Source organism: Pyxicephalus adspersus, chromosome 2 (genome assembly GCF_032062135.1).
Source record: "Pyxicephalus adspersus chromosome 2, UCB_Pads_2.0, whole genome shotgun sequence".
Classification (NCBI taxonomy): Eukaryota; Metazoa; Chordata; class Amphibia; order Anura; family Pyxicephalidae; genus Pyxicephalus; species Pyxicephalus adspersus.
In genome coordinates, this window is record NC_092859.1 from 30,484,036 (window position 1) to 30,509,861 (window position 25,826).

The window sequence follows — 25,826 nt, forward strand, 5'->3', positions numbered from 1 at the left end:
TAACAATCCATGAATAGAGAAAGAAGAATCCTTGGGTTTAGTTTGAGCTAAACAAAGATACTTTTCTAAGTTTAGTCTAGTTTACCAAAGTTCCTAAAGAAACTCCATTACTTTGCTCTTGTTAAAATGCTGCTTTTAGCCCTCACAAGGCAGTGATCTGTTCTGGCAGAGCTGAGTGACAGGTACTCTAGTATGAATGTATTTACAATAATATTTTTGTATCTTTTTAACTATGATAACTGGGCAAATGTTAAAGAGTTTACATGAACATTTATATCCTGTTCTGTCTGACTTCTATCACCTGGACAAAAAGTGAGGGCAAATTTCTCTAATAAGGACCCAAACAGAAAAAATCCACCTTTTTACCTAGAGCAGGCAAGTGTTAGTCGAGTTAGGCCTAAATATCTTGAAATCAAGTGTAGTAACTGAGCAGGGCAAATCTGCCCAGCGAACCACAGCAATACATTTTTTATTCTTTTTTGAACACCAGTCTGATAGGGTGTTGGTGTAATTGTGAGCAAATATAACTACATGGGCTCATATTATAGTATATACTACACTGAGTCTGTTCCTACTGAAACATGTCTCATCAGTCAATATGAGTCTTCTATTTCTCTTTTTGCTGAAGAATGCACAAAAAAGAAAGGATTACTGTTTGTTCAAGGAGGTCAGTATTTCACCATTGACGTTATTGATTTCAGCCTGTGGATAATGGACTAGCACTGCTATAAATATAGACTCCTCAATCCCAAGGGCAAAAGTTTAATTCCACAGTATTAGTATGAATGCCAGGACATATAAAGGCCTCATATAACCTTTAAGAATTATAGGATGAACTATTCAACTATTGTTGAAACATTTCTGATATACTGGTACAAAATACGGTAAATATTTTCCAAAAAATCGGTATCATTTATTGGTAAAGTGAACCTGTGCCCATATCATACACACCAAGGTATTGACATATTCTGAACAAGCAGTAAAAGAACTTTACAAAAAGCCAACACAGGCAGGAAAATCAGCTTTTTTTTATTCTCTGAGATCAGATTCTGTCAGGCTGCAAACCATTTATTTATTATATTTAAGACACATAGGGTAAAACTGTTAGGGTTTGGTTGATGATGCAATGTGCAATAACGCACAAGGTATGCTTGGTTGTGCTAGGTTCCAATTCATTGTTATGACACCTCAAACACACCTTACCAAGGCATTGCAGTGCAAATCATGGCATGTTTTATTACACGTCTAGGTATTTATTACATGCCAATGAAAGTGTTACAGTGACACGTTACTTAGCATCAGATAAATATTTTTTTTTTATTAGGCACATGCTTTTTTTAACATATTGTAATTTTAGCAATGCATGGGTTTTCAGGAACATTTTTCTTGCAGGAGATCTCCAGTGTCAAATGCAATTTTGACTTCTGAACTAGCTGAAGAGACATTTGCAACTAATTTAGGCACAGCTTTGGTATTGAATGGGCCAGGCAGTAGGAATGTTTATGAAGGTATTGTTGTGGAAGAGGGGGAGAATGAAGGTTAACAATCTTGCAGTATGCAGCACAGCTTAAACACTGCAGGTTGTGCTGCATTTAAAGGGTTGTTGTGAATTATTTTTAGCCCATGCCTAGCTTTTACAATGAAGACCACTTTGATCACCTTCTCATTTCACCATCAGTGGTTGTCTGTGAACATATTGAGCTTCCATAACTAGTATGTTCAACTACATAAATTACCTGCAAAAGTTAAAAAAAATATAGTATAGAATAGATCCTGGCAGTAATATAAATATGAGTGGCTTAGCATAAATGAAACCTCAGCAGCAATTTCCTTTTAGTGCCCCTAAAACATTATGGCTAAGCAGATATGATATTCCTGTAGTAGCAGAACCTGAGATCGGTATTATTGTAATATCTTCACATCTTCCCGGAGAGAGGCTATCATATGTCACTATATTGCTTGTATGTAAGTGGCATTTACATTTAGCTCTGAAGGGCTGACATTGAGTACAGGAGAGCCTATAATAATTAAACTAATACTTTATTTTTGGATTAATTATTAAAACACCAACCAATGGTTGTAAAGGACTTTTTTGGCACTATCTTTGGAATGTTCACTGCACCTCCCACTTTGAGGAAGTCTCACGGTTAGATTATTCGGTTTGTATTACTGAATGCTTCTGTAAAAGAGGGATAATAGAGCAAAACTACAAAAAGTACCTGGGCAGGGATTTGATCTTGACATCTGGAGTACATTCACCCATAACTAAATCCGATTAAAGAGGTTCCTACTACCCTCATGGAATCAGGATGGATTTTTTTCCCCTGTTGGGGCAAATTGTACCAGGGGTTCTTTTGCCTTGCTCTGGACCAACTATGTCCATAGGGTTTTATATGTGGGATATGTTTACTTCCCTAGTGGTTGAACTTGATGGATTTATTTGTTTTTTCAACCTGACTTACTATGTAACTATGTAGGTAAAAAACATCTCTTGTGATCAGTTTTGTTAGCCTCTCCCGACCAATATTCATTTGTTCTACAAATGAATTCTACAATCATTCTCAGGTTTCAACTGCAGGATTGCATTGAAAATGAAACTATCTTGGAAAAACACAGAACTATACTCGGAAAAAGGTGTGATTACTAGCAACCTTTTTCTATTTTACAACATATGAACAGCTCTGCTCACTGTTTACAGTTCTGCAAACTACCAAGAACTGTCCTGTTTCTTGCTGCTAGGGGTTGCTTCTTTCTATGGGTATGATATTCTTGGGAGAGATTTATGTGTGGGGATTATGGGGAGTGTCTTTTTTGTCTTTTTATAAAGAAATGTCAGCAAGGCCAAAGGAAAGGTCAGGAACATGGAAGAGGACACAAAAAATGCTAAAAGTGTTAATTAAGTTATTGAAAATATCTAAATTTGACAATCTTCTTGACCCCTAAGCATGTATTATTGCAGGTGGAATTGTAGTAGGCTTGACATTTACCCTAATGAATATTTTAATTCCACTGCAGTCTGTGTTTATGTGTATTGATATATTGTATTATTCATCATTTCCATTTTAATAATTCATAATGTGCTATGCATCATAAATTATTTTCAGGTTGTCTGGCATGGTTCTTTCCTGATAATGTATTTATTTAAAAGTAGAAGTTTAATATGCAATCAGTAGTTTGGTATAACCAGTTAGGTAATAGAAAAGGTTAAAAAGAACCAAAATCCCAATAAAATAATGTAAAGATGTTATATATAATTCCAAGCATGGACATACATGTAAGACCTGACCAACCTCATGGTTTCCAGTTATGATATCACACACATATTTGGCCTAACATTTGTTGAAGAAAGAGGAAAAGAAGTTGGAGAGCTAACCAAGGGACCAATCCTGACAGTAAGTGAATAGTAAAATAGATGGGTTTCCTGTATTTCTGATCAATTTTTCCTTTTACAGTTAGTTGTCAGATGGTCATACCCCCATAGAAGATGAAATGCTTGTCTTATTTAGCCCCATCAGGAAACAACCATCTCATGTCTATAGCTACCAATCAAGGAAATGTGGTTAGAAAGTGTAACTCTACGAAGTAATTACACTGTTGTGATTCCCAATCTCCTGAATAAATTGTATTGAATCATTTCTGTAATGTTTTCTATTTGTCCCACAATACATTATTGGTGAAGAAGATGGGTAGGCAAGTTTGAAAAAATAGGTTTTGAGCGCTCTTTTAAATGAGCAGAAAGTAGGAGCAAGCTGAATAGGACGAGGAAGACCATTCCAGAGAATTGGGGCAGCTCTAGAGAAGTCTTGTATCCGTGCTTGTGATGAGGTTATGAGTGAGGAAATCATTAGTAGGTAATTGGAGGAGCGGAGAGAGCGGCTAAGGGAGTACTTTTTTTTACCAGGTCAGAAATGTAAGTGAGACAATAACTGTGGAGGGACTTGAAAGCAAAGCACAGGAGCTTGAATTTGATTCTAAGGTAAAATGGAAGCCAGTGTAGAGATCTGCAAAGAGATGCAGCGGAATGAAACGGTGGGAAGGATGGATGAGTCTGGCTGCAGCATTCATAATAGATTGTAGAGGAGAAAGTCGGGTTAGTGGAATACCAGAGAGGAGGAGGTTACAGTAGTCCAGATGAGAGATGATAAGAGCACGTACAAGGAGTTTGGTGGTTTTATCCAGGTTGAGCTTCAAACATCGGTCAAACATCCATGATGAGATGGCTGACAGGCAGCACCTGCCTGTTTTTCCTTGCTGGCATAACACTTTGAGGACTTCTCTCTGTGCTCAAAGGGTGGTATACTCTTGTGTCAGACTTGTAGGCAGTAGTCAAAGAACAGTCTGTGGCACTACTTGGTGGAGGCTAGTGTGGGGCTAGTCATTGGCAATGATGCCTCCTTCAGGAGGAACTCCACCAAACCAGTGTAAGGTCTGACAATGGGTTTGAGGATTTCATTCTGTTATCTAACACTATTCAGGGTACCATTAGCTAGCATGTGGCGTTCTGTGTGACATTCCAAGGATATGACCTCTCAAGACCATTACTGACCTACTGCTAAACGTACTAGTTCTTTCAGTTCTGTCACTTGTGCTTAGTGTAAACCTGCTGCCATCTGTGAAAAAAAAAGACAAAAGTGGGGAACCTGCCAATTTTGGTGTTTTCTGGGAGTTGCAAGTTGAGCTGCATGGTGCCAGGTTGTGTGCACATGTCCCACTGCAGGGCGTCTGGCCTGCATTCCCCCCTTTAATTTGCACCAAAGCAGTTAAAATAGTTTCACAATCACGCTTCCTAACTAGACAGATTAAAATCGCAGAAATGTAATTGAGGTGGTGTTATACTGTGTTGACTGAGAGTTTCTTCATTTAGCCCGCAAATATATGAAGCCCACTTTTAGTTGCCACTCCATTAACCTGTTTCATGCGGACACCTGTCTTGCTTCATACCTTTTATCCATGGGATTTTTACATACATCTAGTTATGCCTTCCTCCTCTTCTTCAGTGGGCAGTTTCTGAATGTTGCAGATAATGTGGTGCTGTTCTCTGCAGCATTCTCCTTTCATTCCAAGGCAGCTTGATAATGTACCCCCAAGGCCTTGACACTCTGGATGAGTCGCTGGGGGAAAGTGCAGAAGAACGAGTAAGTATTGCAACAAGATCTGTGTTTAATTTTCAAAAGTGGTTGGCAATGCATTTTTTAATGCATACGAACAGTATACTTATACTTTATTGTATCTCTAGAGGGGTCTATATACCAGCATGTACAAATGTGTTTAGAGTAATTTAGGGGACAGCACATAATCTTAGGCTGCCAACAAACTCTTACAGATCATGCCTTGGTGAACTTCTCTGTTATGCACTTGACAAAACACCTTCTCTGCTATCTTCTTATTTGCCATTTCGTTTGACTGTCAACTATTAGGCAGAAAAGGGAATCATATCTGAGAGAAAGAACTGAGGTTTATCAAAAACACCATGGAGCATTTGCCAAATATCAAGCTTGATGGTGACCCATAGATAATGGTTAAGAGCTATGAGAAATCATTTTTTGAAGTGGACCCCTAATTGATCTAGTCCATTTTCAGGATGCTATTTCTCACATACAAAGATACTAAAAGTATTGAATTAATTCCTTATAGGTGATTTGTGTGTTCCTCAATCTAACTGATGCTGTTTTTCTCTTCAGGTTGAGAGGGAAAAAGCAATCCTTTTAACCAACCTACAAGAGTCTCAGACTCAATTGGAACATACGAAGGGAGCCTTAACAGAACAGCACGAACGAGTTCATAGACTTACGGAACATGTGAATTCCATGAAAAGGCTCCACAGTGGGAAAGAGCTGGACTCTGATAAAGCTAAAGTGTCTGGAGAGGAGACCCATGACTATGAGGTGGACATAAATGGCCTGGAGATCCTAGAATGCAAATACAAAGTGGCCGTTACAGAAGTGATAGACCTTAAAGCAGAACTTAAAGCCTTAAAGGAAAAATACAATAAGCATATAGAGAGCTACACGGAAGAGAAGACAAAATTGGATTCAAGGATTCAGATGTATGATGAACAGGTTATGGGTCTTGAGAAGGCCCGTAAGGAGAGTAGTGACAAACTGATTCTGTTGGAAAGGGAGGTTCAGATAATGACTGCTATTGCAAATGAAACCCACAATACTCTAAATACAGCTCAGGATGAGTTAGTGACTTTTAGTGAAGAGTTAGCCCAACTTTACCATCATGTATGCCTATGTAACAATGAAACACCAAATAGAGTTATGTTGGACTACTACAGGCAAAGTAAAGGAACCCGTAGTGGAAGCTTAAAGGGTCCCGATGACCCCAGAGGACTTCTATCTCCAAGACTGGTCAGACGGGGTATAGCTTCACCAGTAGAGGCAAGAAGCCCTTGTGAGCCAGTCCCAAAAGACAGCATAGATTCCAATAAGGAGTCCACTCCTCAAAAATCAGCTACTGTTTCCCCTGTTATCACTGCCCCCCCATCCTCTCCTGTATCTGACTCTAGCGATATTCGTAAGGAGCCAATGAACATCTACAACCTCAATGCCATAATCAGGGATCAAATTAAACACTTGCAGAAGGCTGTGGACAGGTCCTTGCAGTTGTCACGTCAGCGGGCCGCAGCCAGGGAATTGACACCAATGATCGATAAAGACAAGGAAGCCTTAATGGAGGAGATCCTCAAGTTAAAGTCTTTGCTTAGCACTAAACGGGAACAAATTGCAACGCTCAGAGCTGTTTTAAAGGCCAACAAACAGGTAACATCCATTGTACAAACTCACTTTATTTACTGTCATAATCCATCTAAAAAGATCAGCCATCAGTTGTTTGTTATGCAGCACTTCTGCTCATATTTTTACTGCAGAGACCTGACCTTATTAGTTGTTTTTATAGGGAAGTCAGAAGTGAAGTGTTGAGTTACCACCATCATATGATGAAGGTTAAAGATTGACCTTAACACCATCCATCAAATTACTTATTAGTAAATTTCATAATACTCCAAAATGTATAAATGATTATTCGGTGATCAGCCTGTTCCTCCTACTGCCTTTTTAGATTATGGAAAGTTTTTGCAAGAAGCACTCATTTTATTTTCCTTTTAGTAATTTGTGTACCACAGTGTAACACTAATCAAGTCAGGGATCAAGTTAGGGATGTGCAAATTTTCAGTTAAACATGGCAGATGTCTTACTTCCTTGTTGATTTGTAAAAACTACTTTCCCATGTGTATCCAAACATAAAATACAATTATATAAATGCATGTAGAGTGCTTTACTGCATGTTGCAGCAACAAGTGCATTACTACAGTGCAATAGAGTAAAGGGACCCATGATTTTTGGATTTGTGAAGAAAGTGAGACATGTAGAAATAGCTTTATAATAGGACCTAAGCCTTCATATAACTCCTATAGCTATCAGTAAAGACAGCCTAATGAGAAATTGACAGCTTAGGTTGGGTCTACATGGACTTTTTAAAAACATATGTAAACATTCATACCACGTTTATATGCATTTTATACACTTTTACAAGCGTTTTAATGCTTGTCTTTAAAACGCTAAAAAAACTCTTATTAACACCTATGACGCTGAAAGGATCTGCTTCTACTTCTAGTTCCTCGAATGCACCCTGACTTCTCCGTCACCCACAGAGACAGACGTCTGGAGAGATACCCCAAAAACACACACACGCTGAGTATGGTTACAAGAGTATTCCATTCTTTATTCGACAAGGTGATCTTTTTATACACATAGGTAAACAAGGGCGCCGCCGCCCACGCACACAGCCCCGACAGCCACCAACCTCTGGCCACACACAGTGTTATTTGATAAGGCAAACCTTGCATTCCAAAAAATTTCGAAATTTCGCCATCTGGTTACAAGGTTATGATTAAACTGAGTAGATAGAAAAAGAAGAAACACAACTCCTTATATGAAAATATAGCTTATACAAGTATTTGGCATACATTAACTCTAGTTATACAGTCCTGTAACAATACTTATTTAACCCTTCAGACGCGTTATACCGCTACTTGCCGTGATTTTACATAAGCGTTTATAAAAGTTTTACTTTTAACCCCTTCAGGCAACGAGTACAGGGGTACATAAAACTTCTTAATCATTCCCTGAAAGGGTTAAAAATATGTGTAAACAATAAGACGAAGCTTTACTGTTAAAGTATTTTATTAATGTGTGTGTTTTGTGTAACACACTTTTTTTTTACAGGTTATCCCACAATGACAGGATGATTCCCACAGCTGCATTCACGACATGAGCACAGCCGTGGGACTTCTGATAGTGTGGGATCCCCAGGCACTAGAGGGCAAATGAGGACAAGTCTCCCCATTCACCTCTATTGCTACGTGACTGGCTGAGGAAAGGGAAATCTTGATGACGCTTGAACCGTCATCAGGGTTTCCCTTTTCTCAGCCAGTCACGTAGCAGTAGTCTCCCCATTTAAGTTTACTGCTGATTGGCTGAGAAAGAGGAAATCCTCAAGCATCAGCTCAAGACTTGCCCTCTTTTGCCCTCTAGTGCCTGGGGATCCCACACTGTAGTCCCACGGCTGTACTCATGTCATGATTGCAGCTGTGGGAATCATCCTGTCATTGTGGGATAACCTGTAAAAAAACGTTTAAGTTACACAAAACACACACATTCATTAAATTATTTTAAAATTAAAACCTCGTCCTATTTTTTACACATATTTTAACCTTTTCAGGGAATGAGTAAGGGGTTTTACGTACTCCTGTAGTCATTCCCCAGGGTCGGGTGATGGAGATCTGAGAATCTTCTAAAGAAAGGGGGCATCCAGATTCCAAGTCCTGCTTATAAAAACCCCCATTGTTTTCAATGGAAGCTTTCATATAAAGCTTAAAAATGCTTGTAAAAGCCTCTTTTTCTTTTTTAATTTAACGTTTAATTTTTAAAACGTTGCAAGGCACGTTATCTATAAAGCTCAAAAACATGCCTCAAGGAAACATCCTGGCGTAAATTAGCCCATTGGAATTCATGTGAATTTCAAACATGGGTTTTTAAAGCTTCAGGTTAAACGCTGGGGAAAACGTCCGTCTACACTAAGCCTTACTAAGAAAAACATGTTTAGCAGTGTTCTATATACAGAGCCTTACCACTGCACAGTAAGATAAGTGGAAGCAGGCTGAGGCTTGAGATCAATGTTGCCAGCTAACTATTTTTTATGATATGACATTGTATAGTTAATCAGACTGCAACATTTAAAGCTAACCCTATGACCAAGTGAAAAAAAGTATATTATGGTTTTATTATTATATGGGCTGAAAGCTGAGTCTAAGCATTCCTAGAAACATAAACACAGATTTTTTGTATTAGTTATAATGTATATATATAAGTATATATATATAAATATATATATATATATACTCAGATACATTTACATACGTGCGTGGGGATCCCTGGCAGTAATATCAATATTGTTAGATAAAAAGGTTTCTTTTAAGCCTAACTCCAGGCAAGTGGCTTAATAAACAGTTTAAGTAAATATAGTACAAGTTGTTTTGCCAGTTGGAAGATTTGTAATTCTTTAAAAGTTTATAAAGAGCTTTGTATTCACAGGTGTAAAAGTTTTGCTTCTGTAAAGTATATGTGATTGTTCTTGAATTCAAAATAAAAAATTGTAATTTAGACTGTATGAAGCAACTTGTTACTTTTCTTGTGCATTATGTTGTATTGCACTGTTTTTGTAATTATAATGTTGTTGTATTGTTCTTTTTATTATTTTTATTATTTTTATTATTATTAATAATAATAATAATAATAATAATAATAAGCTTTATTTATAAAGTGGCAACATATTACACAGTGTTGTACAATAAATGGGGGTTACAGATGACACCTCTGCATGTTTGATAAGTACAGGTGGATATTCAGGTGATATAAGTAATACTGCCCAACAGAGCTTACAATCTAAGAGGTGTTGGATAGTAGTACACAATAAAAGGTGGGGTATGGAATGGTGGCTATCTAGTAATGGTATAAGAGACAATGTACTGTTCTTTTTTATTTTAACTGCTTTTATTTTTGCTTGGTGTTAAACTTTAAGCAACAGTGAAATACACTGATAAAAGGGAGCTGTTTTTTGCCAAATGATTTGTATTTCTGTTTGTCACACAGCACAGCCCTGTCTAGTAGGGCAGGAGTCTTGATTTTACTTGAATCCAGTTAAGTAACACTTACTGGTCTTGTTTTTCAACCCCAACCTCTAGCGTGACAGTAAAAGAATAAGCAAAAGATTGGTGAGCTCATCTCTGTCATTCCGCTCTCTTCTACTTTCAGTATTCCCCTTGTTAGCACAGGAGCCTTAATGCAAAACCAAATAACTCTTTGGGTGTCTATTTATAAAGCAGTGAACCTTACATTCATTGAAACATTCCCTGGTGAAGAATAAGTTACTGACATTGAAATACATGAACCTGGAAGACTCTTTACCAGGGAATGTTTTAATGAATGTCAAACGCACTGATTTACAAATATATACACTTTTGATGCTGCTGCTGATTTTTTATTTTAAACAGTGATGCACTAACTTAGCATGCTGGAGAATCACAAGATCACAATTACACTATCTCCATGAGTGCTGACATTAGGAAGAGTGTGATATTAAACAGACATCAACTGGGACTGTATAGTAATGTAGAACAATGATGGCGGACAGCCAAGTACAGATACATCTTGTGCCAGCTGGCTGTTTGCTGTCCTTTTAAAAATCACTTGTCATACATATTCTGTACTCTGTATACCTGTATGTATTGTATACTTTGTTCCTCAAGTTTAGCTTTAAAAAAGTGAACCCAATACTATTTCCTTTTTTGGAAAAGGCTTGAGAAATATTTAACCTAAAGTATTGGTGAGATTTCTGTCTGCATTGAGATTTTGGGTTTGCATCTTTGCTGTGACCATTATTAGGGGTTCTAACTATCTTTACTGAATTTTGTTTGTATTTAATAAGGAGCCAAAAAAAACAAACATCTTTAGACAAACCAAAAATCCCCAAACAAATAGGTTGAGTTGGGAAAATTGGAAGGGAGCCAAACGTGACTCAATCATAAACTACAAAATCACTTTAACATGAACTGAGATGGCTTCTACAGCATTAAGTTTCTATTCTTGATCATAACAGTAGCATGAATACAAAAATTTAAAACTCTGTGATCCTGAGCAATCTTGCCTTCCAAGCAAACAGCTAAATATATTTAATACAGGCTTTACCTCCCAAAGTATGTGGATTTCTATACATTCATGTTTGGTAATATTTATAGGTCTTTTCCATCCCCCTGTGACTGGACAGTAAATATAAAAGCAGCACATAGTAAGGACATGAATTAAATATTCTTATAATAACAATCCTCTAAGAAGTCATTTTGGGATCTGTGACCTTCCTTCCAACAGTAGCTCTGCACTGGTCCCGTGTCTGGGATACATGAAACACATTACTGGCAAGAAAGAGAATTTCAAGGTTCAATGTTGACTTGCAATAAATGCAATCATTATCTTTGACTCACTGGGCTCTCCTACAGCGTTGAGTGGAATTGGCTACAGCTGTTGATTGCTATCATGCTGTCACATTGCTGGAAAAAATAAAAAAACATCCTGGCTTTTATCTCACCAGGACATGCTCAAGTAAGATTACCTCATCACTGGCCTGTGTTTGTAGCTCCTCCATCCTATCAATGCATGATGGAGTGTTAAAAACTTTAGTGTAATTAAATATGGAAGACACAATTCTTCAAGCAATTAAAACAATGTAGAAGCTTTATTTTTACTTTTTTGGCTTCAAATCAGCATTGGAGTAAGCGTTGATGGTCAGGAGCAGTGTTGTTACATTCCCCCTCCTGCACTGGTGCTCATTTTCATTGTTATTTAATTCCCCACCCCATCTAACCTACTTGATTATCCTGACATAATCTTTACATTATTGACTAACTAAGAATGGGTTCAATAATTCCAACAATTCTGTTTTTTATATTCCTATTTTTTTTGACTCCCCCCTCTATAACATAAAAAGCAAAAAGTAAAGCTCACGTCTTTTCCAATATTTAGGAACACACTAAACAAATAAAAGGCTCCAAAAGTATAATAAGCTTCATTTGTAAAAAAAAAAATACATTTTTATTGGTTTAATGAATTGAACTTAATGCTATATTTGGAGAATTTTTTACTATTAGGATGTAAGGTGGACTGCATTTAAAGTGAGTACCAGAATCCAGATCATGAAGCCAGTGGATGCAAGTTTTATCTATTTATGTTATAGTCATTTATTTTTATTTAGTATTTGATATGAGAGGTGGTGGTAACACTGAAGATTTAATTTACTGTTTCATTTTCAGTTACTGAAGGGTTGGTTGATCCCTATAACCTATAATAACTTTTTTTAAATTTTTTTATTTTTTAACCTTTATCAGGGCACATCTACCCAACATAAATTACTATGGGGAATGTTGCGCTGTTTATTACATACCATAAAGTGTTTGGCTAAGAATAGGCAAGCCAAAGCATTTTAAATGTTTTTGCCAATCAAAGGATCTTTTGCAAAGACTTAACATGTTAATGGTGATGTTTTGTTATTTCTTTCAGACTGCAGAAGTTGCTCTTGCAAACTTGAAAAATAAGTATGAAAATGAAAAGACCATGGTGACAGAAACCATGACAAAACTGAGGAATGAACTGAAGGCCCTGAAAGAGGATGCAGCTACCTTCTCTTCACTCAGAGCCATGTTTGCCACCAGGTAAGAAAGTGCCGACAGAGTGTGTAATGATAGGTGTATCTGGGAATCAAAGGGAAAACATTCAGTCATACTGTCCACACTGCTCCTAGTGATTTTGAAGTACATTAATACTTAATACCCAGGGCCAATTTAGGGAGAAGTACCCTCACTTCTGGTCCTGGTGAAGGCAGGGCAGGAAATGTGCAGAGCAGGTGTTATCGGGACAGGAAGACACAGACAGTGTATAGCTAGTAGTAGTTAATCACAATTATTTGTTCTTGTAACATTGAAGCTGATTTGCAGCATCTGAAGAGACTACTACTTTCCCAGCTAGAACATATTGCACATAGCTTTGAGAAAATCTCCTCAATGGAGATTTAGATTGCAAATAAAATTTTTACTGAGGTTCCTCCTACACCAGTCTGTCTAAATTTAAAAAATAATTAGAAAATGGTTGCTCTTTTACCAACCACAACACTGGAGGACCAAGGTATCCCGCCATTTCCAGAGGCCTCCCCTGCACAGATGGCCTTACTTATAGCTATGCTACCACCGGTATAGCTCTCAGGTTTATTTTGCCATGCAAACAACATCATGATTGAGGTGTATTATACAAAGTATAAAATGGGTCTTACTAGGAAATTTTATCACTGCACTGGTAGTAACCCCCAAGCTCAAAATACTACACACACACACACAGTGGTCCTTGGTTTTAAAAATCAAGGTTTTAAAACTCTGCTAACAGAATAATTTGGTCTCTTACCTCTACCTCTAATTGACTCTTCTTAGATCTAATAACTTCTTTAGTGCAGTTTATCGGATTTAGCTCTCTGCTGTCTGCAGATCTTCCTGTTTTCTGCAGCCAATGCCACCCAAATATTTCCTGGCCAAAGATCAATGCATTTAAATTAGATCCATTTATCTTGTTAGAATTATGTTCTAAACAGCTCTGTGCCACTGTGCAAATATGTAGGCTGCACAGCTCAACTATTTGTGCATACTTTACAATCACATTAGAAAAATATGGACTAGCACAGCTTCTGTCCTTCTGAGGATGCAGCTTAACTGACTGTGGTGCTGATCTATTGTCCCAGTACAATGGGCCAGCTACCGTGGATCGCTTGCCTCCTAGGGTTTTCTCCTATTTAGTTTCTAATTTGACATCCAGTGAAAGTCACAATTCATTTCTTAAAGTGAAGATTTGTTTGTCTCATGAAACAGGTTGACCTAAAAATACAATAATATTTCAACTGAGAAATTAGTTTTTTTAAAATTGAAATGATGCTTTGTTCACAATTCCTAAACTTGACCCTGACAAAATACCCTCCCATAGTCTTCTGGAAAACTGACACTGTAAAGATAATCTTCTGGTTTCTCTGTAGCATTCTCTGATTCATCCAACTGACCTCCACACCAAAATATTCTCTTGAAATGATGCCAAGTTCAACAGAAGGCCAGAGCCACTTTAATTTCCCCCACCTAGGCAGGAGTAAATCTTGTATGGGAAAATCACAAGTGCACTTCTTTCTTTTCTGATTGGATTGGATTAGTTTCAGCAAGTTCTATAGATTGCTTTATGAACAAGCTGGATGCTATTTTAGAAGCCCAGAATATAACTGGGTATGAAAGTTTTAAAGTAAAGATAACAGAGACTGATGATCCAGGGAACGTTGATTGATTGCCTCACAGAATCAGGAAGGAATATTTTTTCCCCTGTTGGAGCAAATTTTACCTGGGTTTTTTTTGCCTTCCTCTGGATAAACTACAGGGTTTTTGTATGGGATATGTTATTTCCTAAGTAGTTGAACTTGATGTACTTGTGTCTTTTTTCAACCCAACTGACTATGTAACTAAGTAAGAGAATCGCAAGAAAAGCAGCAACAAATTCCCAAAAAGAGCAGTCTTAGCTCTTTAGACATGCAAATCTAATATCATTTTGTAAGAATGAGCTAAAAAGCTACAAAACTCTCAGCTGATTTACTCCTCTCTCCTTTATGTCTGCTGCCATAACTACTGATAGCTTATGGAACTGCTTTATCCTAGAAAATAATAGAATGTTTAAAAGGCCATCTCACACTGGTGCATAGCAGCAACACACTGTAAAATGGTAACACGTGTTCTGCAGAATAGTTTGTTATATTACTATTCATTTCGAATATAATTTCAGTGCACTAACACTGCAGCAATGTGATCTGCCTTGCAGTTTATTGGGTGAAGAAAAGTTTAACATGTAACATGTATTTTATGTGTATTGTGGTCCCTATCAAAATAAATCCATCATAACACATGTGGGCAATAATTTTTTTTTTTTTTACACATGTTAAAGCAGCCCAAACCACGCAATCCTGCCTTTATGGGTATTTGAGCAGGACAAATTTAGCATAATTTAGGAAAAAGGTAAAAAACGTTTTCTGCTGACCTTGCCTAAATTACCACAATGTAAAATTGAGAAAAACATAGGTGAAAAATATATCTTGTGCACTGAGTTTGCCTTTAAAGCAAATATTGCAAATAACAAACAAAATTAAGCAGTAGGTTGAAATAATAAAGATATTTCTTCTGCTTTTGAAAACAATGGGCCTGATTTATTAAAGTTCTCCAAGCCTGGAGAAACTACAATTCCATCAGTGAAGCTGGGTTGAGCTTAGTAACTTTACAAGTCTTTATAAATTCATTATGGAATAAATATAGTTATCCAAAAAAGTACCATATCTTATCATGTAAAAAATCCAGTGATTTTGACATACATAAGATAATGGCATCATTCTGTTGCAGGCAGAAGGAAATGTTTCCTCAGTCTCTTCTTTCTCGGTAATAAATACCTGGAAATGTTTTGTTCCAACATTACTTTGTATGCATGTTTAAAACATGAAAAAAATAAATCTGAAACTACAGAAAAACACAACACACCAAGTGGATTTTGTTGCTTACTAGGTAGTCTAAAAGAATACATAAAATGAGTCAGTTTCCATTAGTAATGTGAAAGCAAATCATCACCATTTCCTCCTTCCTTTTGCTTGACCAGGTGTGATGAGTATGTGACACAACTGGACGAGATGCAGAGGCAGCTGGCAGCCGCAGAAGATGAGAAGAAGACTCTGAACTCGCTATTACGGATGGCAATCCAACAGAAACTGGCACTCACACAAAGGTTGGAGGACCTGGAGTTTGACCACGAGCAATCCTGGGGTTCCAAAAGCAAGACAGCAAAAAGCAGGATTGGCAGTCCCAAAGTAAGTGCAAAGCCATCTACCAGCTCAACACTTTTACACCTTGACGTATAGGTACTTTACCCTGCAGTCAAACGTACTGGGCACCAGTGGAATTGACAGGAAGAGGTATGAGTCATTTCTATATACTGACCTCACATAAGATGGATGTATGCCAAGCTGAAGAATTCTCCCCTTTTGATTTTACTACCTCATTTGTAATTGTCTTAAACCACGTCTTTACAACAAACGTCACTTGTCATTCATTGTCATCCAAGCTTATGTAACGTTGTGTAATTCATGTGCTGTTTGTCATCTATAAGGGAAAAAAAATTTACCAAGGTCAATAAAATGGTAAAGAATTGAACATCTTGCAATAGTTAGAAAAGCTAAACTCAGGGGAAAAAAACTCTCATTTCTCACTAGCCACCAAGGATATAAATACAGTTAGGGTTAGACTGTTAACTCAGCAATGTAAATTATAACCTAGCAAGGGAACTTTCACTTAGCTTGGTTAAGGTAATAAAAAGTACATTTTCAAAAAATTCCCAAATATATATAAATACAGCCTACACAGCCTACACATTACAATACTTGCTGTCTTCCTTTACCGCCTCCACCTTTACCACACTGCTTACCATTACAACTTCCAATTTTATGTCACTGCCTGTTATTGGAAATATTGGTGATAATGCACTTTGCTAAGTAAACAGTCTATATTCCGATAGTAAATCACCATATGAAGATATGTACATTGAAGGCTTTCACAAATTACCACAATGTCTGTGCTGCAAATAGCCAGAAGGTGCTGCACAGAGGCAAGGCACAGGATATATTATATGCTGAATTATTGCACAGATGTAGAACAAATAAATAAAGGGTGCCAGTCTCAAGTATGAAAACACATGATTCTTGTACAACATTTTTGATTAGCCCAGAATTCAGTTATAATTACCCCTTCTTAAATCAGTCAACTACTGTTTTAGAGCTTATTTGACCTGAATAATTAAAGCTTACCAAGGCTGGAGAGGATACACTTTCATCAGTGAAGCTGAGTGATCAAGCAAACCTGGAATGGATTTCTTCAAAGTAATTTGCTAACAAATGTTTTTAATCCTGGACCAGATCCATTCCAGGTTTACTAGATCACCCAGCTTCACTGATGAAAATGTATCCTCTCCAGCCTTGGAGAGAATTAATAAATCAGGTCCATTGTCCCTTGCTTTAAAAAATATCAGTTTAAGCTGACAAAATTATTTTGGATTGTGGGAGAAGGAAGTGTTTCCAACGAAATCCTATAGAAAAAACACACAGACCACATGCCTATTTGCACATAGGATCTACTGCATAAAGAAGCAACAAACCATTTGTTGGTAAAATTAAAATTCAGTGCCAGTTCTTTAGATTAAGTTCTACAGATGTAAATGAGCTAATAATATATTAGTGATAATATTTTTGTAACATGCTCATGACATAAGACACTTTCAGATTCAGATAAGTTAAGTTTTTTTGGTTTGTATATGTTTTATATATTATTATTTTTATTGCAATTAGGCAGGGTGTAAGCACAATATCCTTGTATTTAATTATTATATTAGATTAAATATATTTTAATATATATTATTATTAAAAAAATTATAAATATATATTATGTAGATGTATACATGACAACTTCAATGGATTCTAAACAGATTACAACTAAGAAAATCTGGAGAAATACAGATACCCAATATATTTTATATAATTCCTATATTTTATAATAAATCAATTCACCCCAATCTAAGAAGAATTATGGTTTAATTATGGTTTTCCTTTTAATGTTTTAAATGTCATGCACATATGAATATGTTTATAATATCAATGCATGTACCTGTTAAAGCTGAAATGACGTTATCCATGTTTAAAGTTTAGTTTATCCCAGCAGAAACATTGACAGCAAAATAATATATAATATAATATTTTAAGGCATGTGCAATTTGTTATTAAATAAATTAAAAACAAATTGTTGGGGGTTTTGGCATTCATTTTAAGGTCAGGAGGTTAAGTAAAAACCATGAGGGATAATTGTTTGCCACCATTGATGAATGGAACTTAGTTACCCCAACTAGTGACCGTTGATTTATTAGATAAATCAGAAGGCATGATTAATGAGTGGAGTGTAGATAGAAGTATGGATAAGCAATATGCTCGCTGAAGGTTTCTCTTTGAGACTGCAACCTTTGTCTACAGTGTCATGGATGCTGGTGTATTGAGTTATTCCAGGACCTCCAAGTGATCTTTGTGGAAAGCTGATGTCTTTTCCAAGCTTATAACATCAGTTTTCTGGACTGTTACAATGGTACTTTTCTTTAGTATTAGTTTCATCTAGGATCTAACTTCCTGTTCCATTTGTTCGAAATTTAAGGTTGTCCACAAACCAACTGTAAGTAAAGTAAGCATTGTAAAGGGTATTCATATGACAGCCAGCCATGATAATATATTCATGCTTTTGGGAGGAAGGGTCCATCTTCAGGATAAAAACTCTCCTACTGACCTACTGCTTCTTCAAAGAATGACTGGCCATAGACATAACAAAGGTCATTTCCAAATTGGCCAAAAAAGGGTAAAAATTGTTTTTATGAATACCAGAAAAGCCTGTTTGCACCCGTGCATGAAAAATACAGGGGCAGGTGAAAACATGTAGGACAGGGCAGCTAAAATGAGTTATCACCTAATAGTCCCCCACCAGTGCATTGTATATGTGTTGAACTGATTGTTGCCATTCAAGTGAGATACTTAAAATCTCTTAAGATAAAGTTCATCAATGTGTGTTAACATAGGGCATCGATTCAAGACAGAAAACTGTCAAAACGTTATCCAAATTGACAGTCTTTTTTTAAAAAAAAGTGGAAAGGTCTACAAACAGCCAGCCAGTTTATCTTAACCCATACACAAAACACCAATTCCTATGATACTAGTGCAAGATTGTCAACACAAACACTTGCTTGGTACTGCTTTTATAAAGAAAAAGCAAATATCACACAATAGACCAACGCAGAAGACTTGCAGCTTTCATAATGCAGAAGGTTAGGTTATCCCAGGTTTCTGGCACATGCATTTTACAAAACCCAGTATCATGTAATCTGGGTCATGCCAACTGACGGAGCAGAAAATGTAAATCATAAACTACTTGACTTTATAAATGGAGGCATTCGTAGTGGAGTTCTTACCATCTTAAGTGAATGCACACAGGTGACAAGAATGCATATTTATCTTTGGAAAATGGAAGAGCCACCTGCGTCCAAGTTTCAGGAAATGTTAATTATTCAAGATAAATGAAAAGAGCATTAATAACAGAGAGAAACAAATCAAGAAATTCAACATCATTCCAATTCCGTATCCTCATACTTAAGCAGATGATAAAAATAAAGATTATCAAAAGCTTTCTTCAAGATCAAGGATTTATTTATTCCTTCGAATTATGTATTAAATTATAATTATATATTAAATTAATTATATATTAAAATATCAGCTTCAGGTTATATATTTCTTCTTGGCAATTATGGATTTGAACAGGAGGACTACAATCCTGAAGAGAGATGCTGCAGAATGTATACTAAATTACATTATATTGGCGGACTCCAGATATTGTTCAGAAAGAATAATTTATAGTCATGTGACCACCTAATATTTTTTATACTGTGGATAATATATAACATTATTCTGTTAATAATTCCTGAAAGTAGACATTTAATCAATTTTAATTCAAATGCTTTATCCAATTTATTTTCCAGACTTCCCAAATAATAATCAACTTTAAAATAAAGCCAATTTTGCAAACCGAATAAACGCAAATTCTAGTGTAAAATGTTGACAGGAAATTGATATCCGCTGATCTAGAGAATGTTCTTTAATGTGTAGATGTTTTTACATGTCGTGTTGTGGAACCTTTGCAGAATGATTCATATAGCCTCAAACAAGCTGTAACGTCTCACTGAATGTTACGTCAATGGAATAACATTTCTGGCAAAACTGGGAATTATGAAGATAACACCATGGGAACATTTTGATGAAGAAAACATTTTCTGGTGTTAATTTTAATACATGATCAAAACAAAGACGAATGATGAAGACAACATAACCTCTAAAAGGAATTATACTGATATTTGGCAGGGTCCTTTTAAAACATTTTAGTCTAGCAATTTTTAAGACTAGATTAGAAAAATACTTTGGATTATTGGTTTTGTTTAAGGTAGCCTTTCTCCTAGTACAATAAATCAAACCTTGTATTTAGAATTTTATGTAAGGGATAGATTACTCATATTTTATCCTTTAACAAAATATGATAGCACATAGTTCTGAGGTCTACTAATAAATTTTGAAGCTTCATACTTGATAGTTTGATATTTATCCATGGCCATTTTGTTTCCAGTTTTTGTAACTTATTTCATAGCTTTTCTAATGATATATTGTATTTTGCTTAATAAAGATTATTCACATTATATTAGACTGTTAGGGCACTTTACTGGAAGCTTGCATTTGTGTCAATATAGAGAGTATATGTCATCTAGACCTATAGGCGGCATTCAATTTAAGTTATGCTACAATAATTGGCCTCTTTTAATAAAGCTCTTAAAGTCTGGGGAAGATAAACTATTATCTGAGAACCTGTGTTATCCAGCAAATCTGAAATAGATTTCATAAAAATCTTTTGCTATTAGTTGGCAAATGTTTTCAGTCCCGGACCAGATCCATTCCAGGCTTGATCACACAGTTTCCATGAATATCTATCTTCTTCAGTATTGGGGAATTCAATGTATCAGGGTCAGCCTTTCTTGACCTTTTTAACACAGGGGAACCTGTAAATAACTTTCAGTGAACCCCTGCTCTAATTACTATATCCACAGCTCAAAAGTTCAAACATGGTGGTCAGTAAGAAGAGAGTGTCTTACTTTGCTGGCCAGTGGGAAGAATGCCACATTTACAGATGATTAATGTTATTGAACAGACCTAAGAGGCACAAAATATTCATTGCTCAAGAAACCCCTAGCAACCTCTGGATGAACCATGGTTAAGAAACCTTGACCTAAATCGAAGTTCAAAAATGAAATATACTCAGCCTACGAGTCCTTGTTGGTGGCTGCTTTATTCATCTTTTCAGGCTTTTTTTCCTTCATTTTCATCTGGTGAGTTTGCCTGTATTACACTTCCTATCCTAGGAAACCACACTCACTCAATGCACTGTATCTATGAAGAAGGAGCCTTGTCACCTTAGGACATAAATTATGATAGGTGTGCAGAACAAATCCTTCATCTATTTGCTTAATATAGGTATGACAATATTCTTTAGACCACAGAGAGGGTTGTGAGAGCTGTGAAAAGTTTACCTGATAAAAGTGCAGAAGAAGAGATTAAACAGAGATCATTTTTGCATTTGTCAATAGATATTTAACAAACCAAAAATGGAGCAAATAAAAGGAAAAGTATTGTTAGGGATTGCATACACGTTCATTTGTGAAAAATGTTAATAAAGGTGCTCCCTGTATTGGATTTAGATTACTCTTATCCATTGGAAATATGCTGTTGATTTAACTTCCTAATTATAGTTCACTTGTCATTTAGTTAAGACTTTTAAAGGCCCATTGCACAGAACATCTAATAGGCTGCCTAAATTTCCAATTGTTTTTATGCAAACATTTCTTTTTTCAACATATTTTGGTTTTTGCTTGCCAAAACAAGTAGTGCTTATGGATAATGGGTAAAAATGGCTTTTATATGCCTAACTGTTATTATAAATATAACTATATCTCATAAATTTATAAGAATGCCATCATTGGGACATGAGTCTTAGGAAAATATAATACAAAATTAATAAGGATGGATAGTTACTCGTTGCCATTTCAAATACTGTATAAAGTGTCCTGTGCAAACTCTTTTGTTTTTCAAACACCAGTTAGTCCGGACTTAACATAACAGTCAGTGTGTAGTGTATATTGTGTAGGTTAACACTACCACTTGGTCTGTTACAACTCTAAAAGTTTTAGTGATCTAAAGTGTGAAAACAATATGAAATGTTATATATTTTGTTTTATATAGAGTATAGAGTATTTTTTTTTTGTGAAAAGCTATGAAAATAATTTTAAAGGCCAAAACATAAAATATAATGTATACATATGAGGTGCTAAATACAATAAAAGGAATATACATGTGACCTGAAAATCCATATAAAGGTAGCCATTGGAAATTATGTTTAGTGGGGAGCAAACCCTACCAAGCCAGGGCTTTTTTTCCCCAAATAGATATTTGAATTCTTACATTTTCAACAATATATTTTTTTAGCATATCCACTATTAAATACTGAAAGGCATACAATGATCTAGTGTTCCACTTGGGAAAAAGATATGTTCTCATTATCTGCATTGCAACATAATGTCTTGTGTCTTAAAAAGTAATATAGTCAAAAACATTATGCTGCACAATGTTAATGAAGATCAGCAATAATCACTGATAAAAGAATAATAATATAAATTATATTCTAGAGAGATCAGTGCAAGTGTAGAGTAAACAATTAGAAAAAAATATTATCAAGTCCTCTGTTTGAATGGGAGGACATAAGAGGGTTCCATGACTATTTGGTATAGTGTATGGGTTTTCCTTTATTAAAGAAGGAGCTCACATCTACACCTAACATCTCAGGAGCTAAAGGAGCACGGGGCAAAGAAAAACACCAGTGGTTCCAAGCATCAGGTAGCAACAGCTAAGATCTGAACACAACATCGTCCATCCACCAACCCCAGGTAACACATTTGCTGTCTTTGCAGCAGTTCCAAGCTCCAGTTGGCAGGAACCCGCTTCACACGTATTGCAGCAGACTCCCGTTCCAAGCATCACAAGACAGACCACCACTCAGGGTTCCAACAGCTTCATCATCAGCCAACTCCAGCCCTGAGAAGTCTTCTGCACTCCTCTTCCACCAGCTATCAGCATCGAGGAGCACTGGACAGCTTAATACACAGTGCCTCCCTTCGCCTACCCACCAAAGCTTTGCTTACAGTGAAGAATCCTCTATCTCCCGTCAACATAGGAACCTCTTCGGTTTTACAGCTTCATCATCGACACCGTCATCACCAAGAACCAGAGATGTTCACTCTCTTTCTGCCACCTCTCTCTGTACCAGGCAAAAAGGTAACAGCCCCCTTCTTGCTGCATCATGTCCTAGATACATGCAGCATCTCCAGACTAACTATCCATTAATTGAATCAAGGCTTCAGGCAACACGGGTACTCTCTCCAAGGCCTCTGTCTCACCTTAGTTATACAGAACACATTGAATCGTTGCTAAGCCCAGAGTCAAATCAGTGAAATAAAAAAGAATACTTTGTTTTAAACTTACTTGCAGTGAGACAAGTTAACTGTAACACCCAACCCTAAACATACTGGGGCAGAAACATATTATCCAATGTTGGTGGATGTTCTGTGCAATTGACCTTCAAATTGTTAGTTAAATGAAGGAATAAAAGTTATTATTAAAATACAGTGGTTGGGAAGTAAAGATTATAGCACTAATTTGGGAGTATATGGTATATACAGGTATATTTTGGAGAATACCTCAGCACTTGGGGTTGTAGGAAGTATGTTGGACATGACGGCAAAAAATCTGTTTTAGAACACAAGTATAAAGCACAGTTAAAATTGTCCTGTTTTTATTGTGTTGGTTTTCCAAAGTTGCCTTTTCTTACTAACCACTAACATTGTATTAAGTAATATTGGGTGCTTAGGTATTATATCGTTGTGACTAACAGTATGTTTTGCAGTTAAAATCAAACATTTTTGTCATTGAAAGAGGTCTAGTGTGAGAACCATTAGCCCTTCTATGGTTCCACAGCTCTTCTAGGCCCTTTTTATGATAAAAAAAAGTGTTTGTTTGTCTTCTTTCCTTCTTTTTTTGTTTTTTATGAGGAAGATCTGTATTAAACAATGGCCAACAATATTATATGAAGCCTCTTACAATAATATTATTGCCATTAAGACTATCTTTCCTATTGCACCTATTAACATTTAGTTTAAATTCTCTTAAAACATCCATCCTTTCTACCAGAATGTATCCCTCTTTTTAAGCACATTGATGGTATGTTTTCCTTCTCAAGGTATTTTGACAACTCTATTCATGTAAGACATAAGCCAGTTCAGCTAGGCTGCCTAATATACTGTAAAACCAGGGTAACTGCTCAGGCTGACCAATGGATTCTGCATGACTTCGGTCACTATTATAAATCTAAATTGCCTGCTTTTATCTTCGGGTAAAGAATGTTATTAAGACTTGTACTGGTATTTTAGAGTTATACTCATTCTAAAGAATATATTTTAAACATTGTAGATATTTAATATATGTACATATAAAGAAAATGTATTTTCAGGATATAACCTCAATGACGCTAAGACTGTTAGTAAATTAAGGACGCTTTTCTTTTATGCTAAAATCTTTACAGTTGTTTATGTTTCATGTTCTAATTTTATTATATATAGACAAAAATAAAAATACAACAACTTTAATGTACACATATAGTATTGCTGGTTTCCTTTGTAGGTGGCTTTGATTGTATTTCTGATGGGGCATATGATGGAAATGACCTTAGGTCTCCCAAAGCAAAAGCACAAGATTTACTTTCTTGGTCTTGGATTTTGTCAGGATTGGTTTAAATTCTCAATAGCTTAAATTAGCATTTTGGAAAAACAAGTTAGTTACATAAATAGAGGATATGAGATTCATAAAGAAGTACTCCTTGTAAAATAGCTCTTTAGCTCTGTAAATCATATGAAGTTAATTTAAAGAATGTTCATATATTTTCCAGTTATATATGGCATCCCAATAACAGCAGTCAAGAATTTTTATGTGAAATAAATTGGAAAAATGTATGTGGCCTGGTGAATGACACATTTTACTGTTGTTGTTTATGATGTCATAATTACTGTAAAATTGTATCACCGTGATAGTGAGTTTATTTATATTAATCAGTGTGCAATTTCTAAAAGTTTGTTCATTTACACAAATAAAACATTTTAGTCTTTAGCATTTTCCTAAATACTCAAACCCTCTTACTTAGCCCCTACATACACTTAACTGAGCCACTTCCTTCCCCCCACATGCTTACTTACCACCTCCAACAACAGCGATCTTACTGCAGGAACAACTGACCAAACAAGTCTATAGGATGTTAGTGTTAGATATGTAACTCCTACCTAAGTATGTAGGCAACCCAGGAAGCATCCACCATTGTAGGGTGTAAGTGAAGTCCACCTGTTGGAGGACAACGTAATATACGGTATGTAAAGGGCTAGGGAGCGGTACATGTTTTTTGGTAGAAGACTAAATGTGTCTTTTTTTTTTTTAAAGGCCAGATGTCAAAATTGTGAGAGAAATTATTCTCTAGGTTTTTTAATGTTTTTTAAATGATTGAGAAGCTCTTTGATTTCAGGTGTCCACAACTTCTTCCCCATCTCACAAAGTCCCTATTCTGAAGTCAAGACAATGCCCCTGACAATCCAATGCCCCAAACAGACCAATGCTCAAGCATCATCAGGCAACAGTGGCTCCGGCATTGAACTGTTGAAAGTTATGGGAGGGGCGTGGTTTGGCTTAGACTCTGATCAGACATATAAATTTAAGTGGATAGCAAACTCATGATTGGGGGCTCACTGTAAAACTGATTTAAAGGATCTAAAATTTCCTTTTGCCATCATTAGTTGGCAACTCTAAAACCACGTTTTTACCTGATGCATGTAAGATTATTAAATTTTACTTTGTGCACTGCTTTGTATTGTTAGGTAGTTTAAGAAGACTTCTAGTCTAAACCATAAGAAGTCTGATAATTCTCAAAAATTATTTCATAACTG

General features: G+C 36.1%; 1 protein-coding gene across 8 annotated transcripts in view; it reads left to right on the forward strand.

Annotated features, from left to right (window-relative positions):
* The window catches only part of BICD1 (BICD cargo adaptor 1), a 105,648-nt gene that overhangs the window by 62,699 nt on the left and 17,123 nt on the right, over window positions 1-25,826 (forward strand). For 4 of the 8 annotated variants that reach the window (XM_072400233.1, XM_072400237.1, XM_072400236.1 and 1 more), the window contains exons 5-7: window positions 5,682-6,764; window positions 12,615-12,766; window positions 15,771-15,978. In XM_072400233.1, coding sequence (XP_072256334.1) covers window positions 5,682-6,764; window positions 12,615-12,766; window positions 15,771-15,978 — 1,443 coding nt within the window. Of the gene's footprint in view, window positions 1-5,681; window positions 6,765-12,614; window positions 12,767-15,770; window positions 15,979-22,754; window positions 24,490-25,826 lie in introns of those variants that run through there. The other 4 variants (XM_072400232.1, XM_072400231.1, XM_072400229.1 and 1 more) reach the window with 3 other exon arrangements.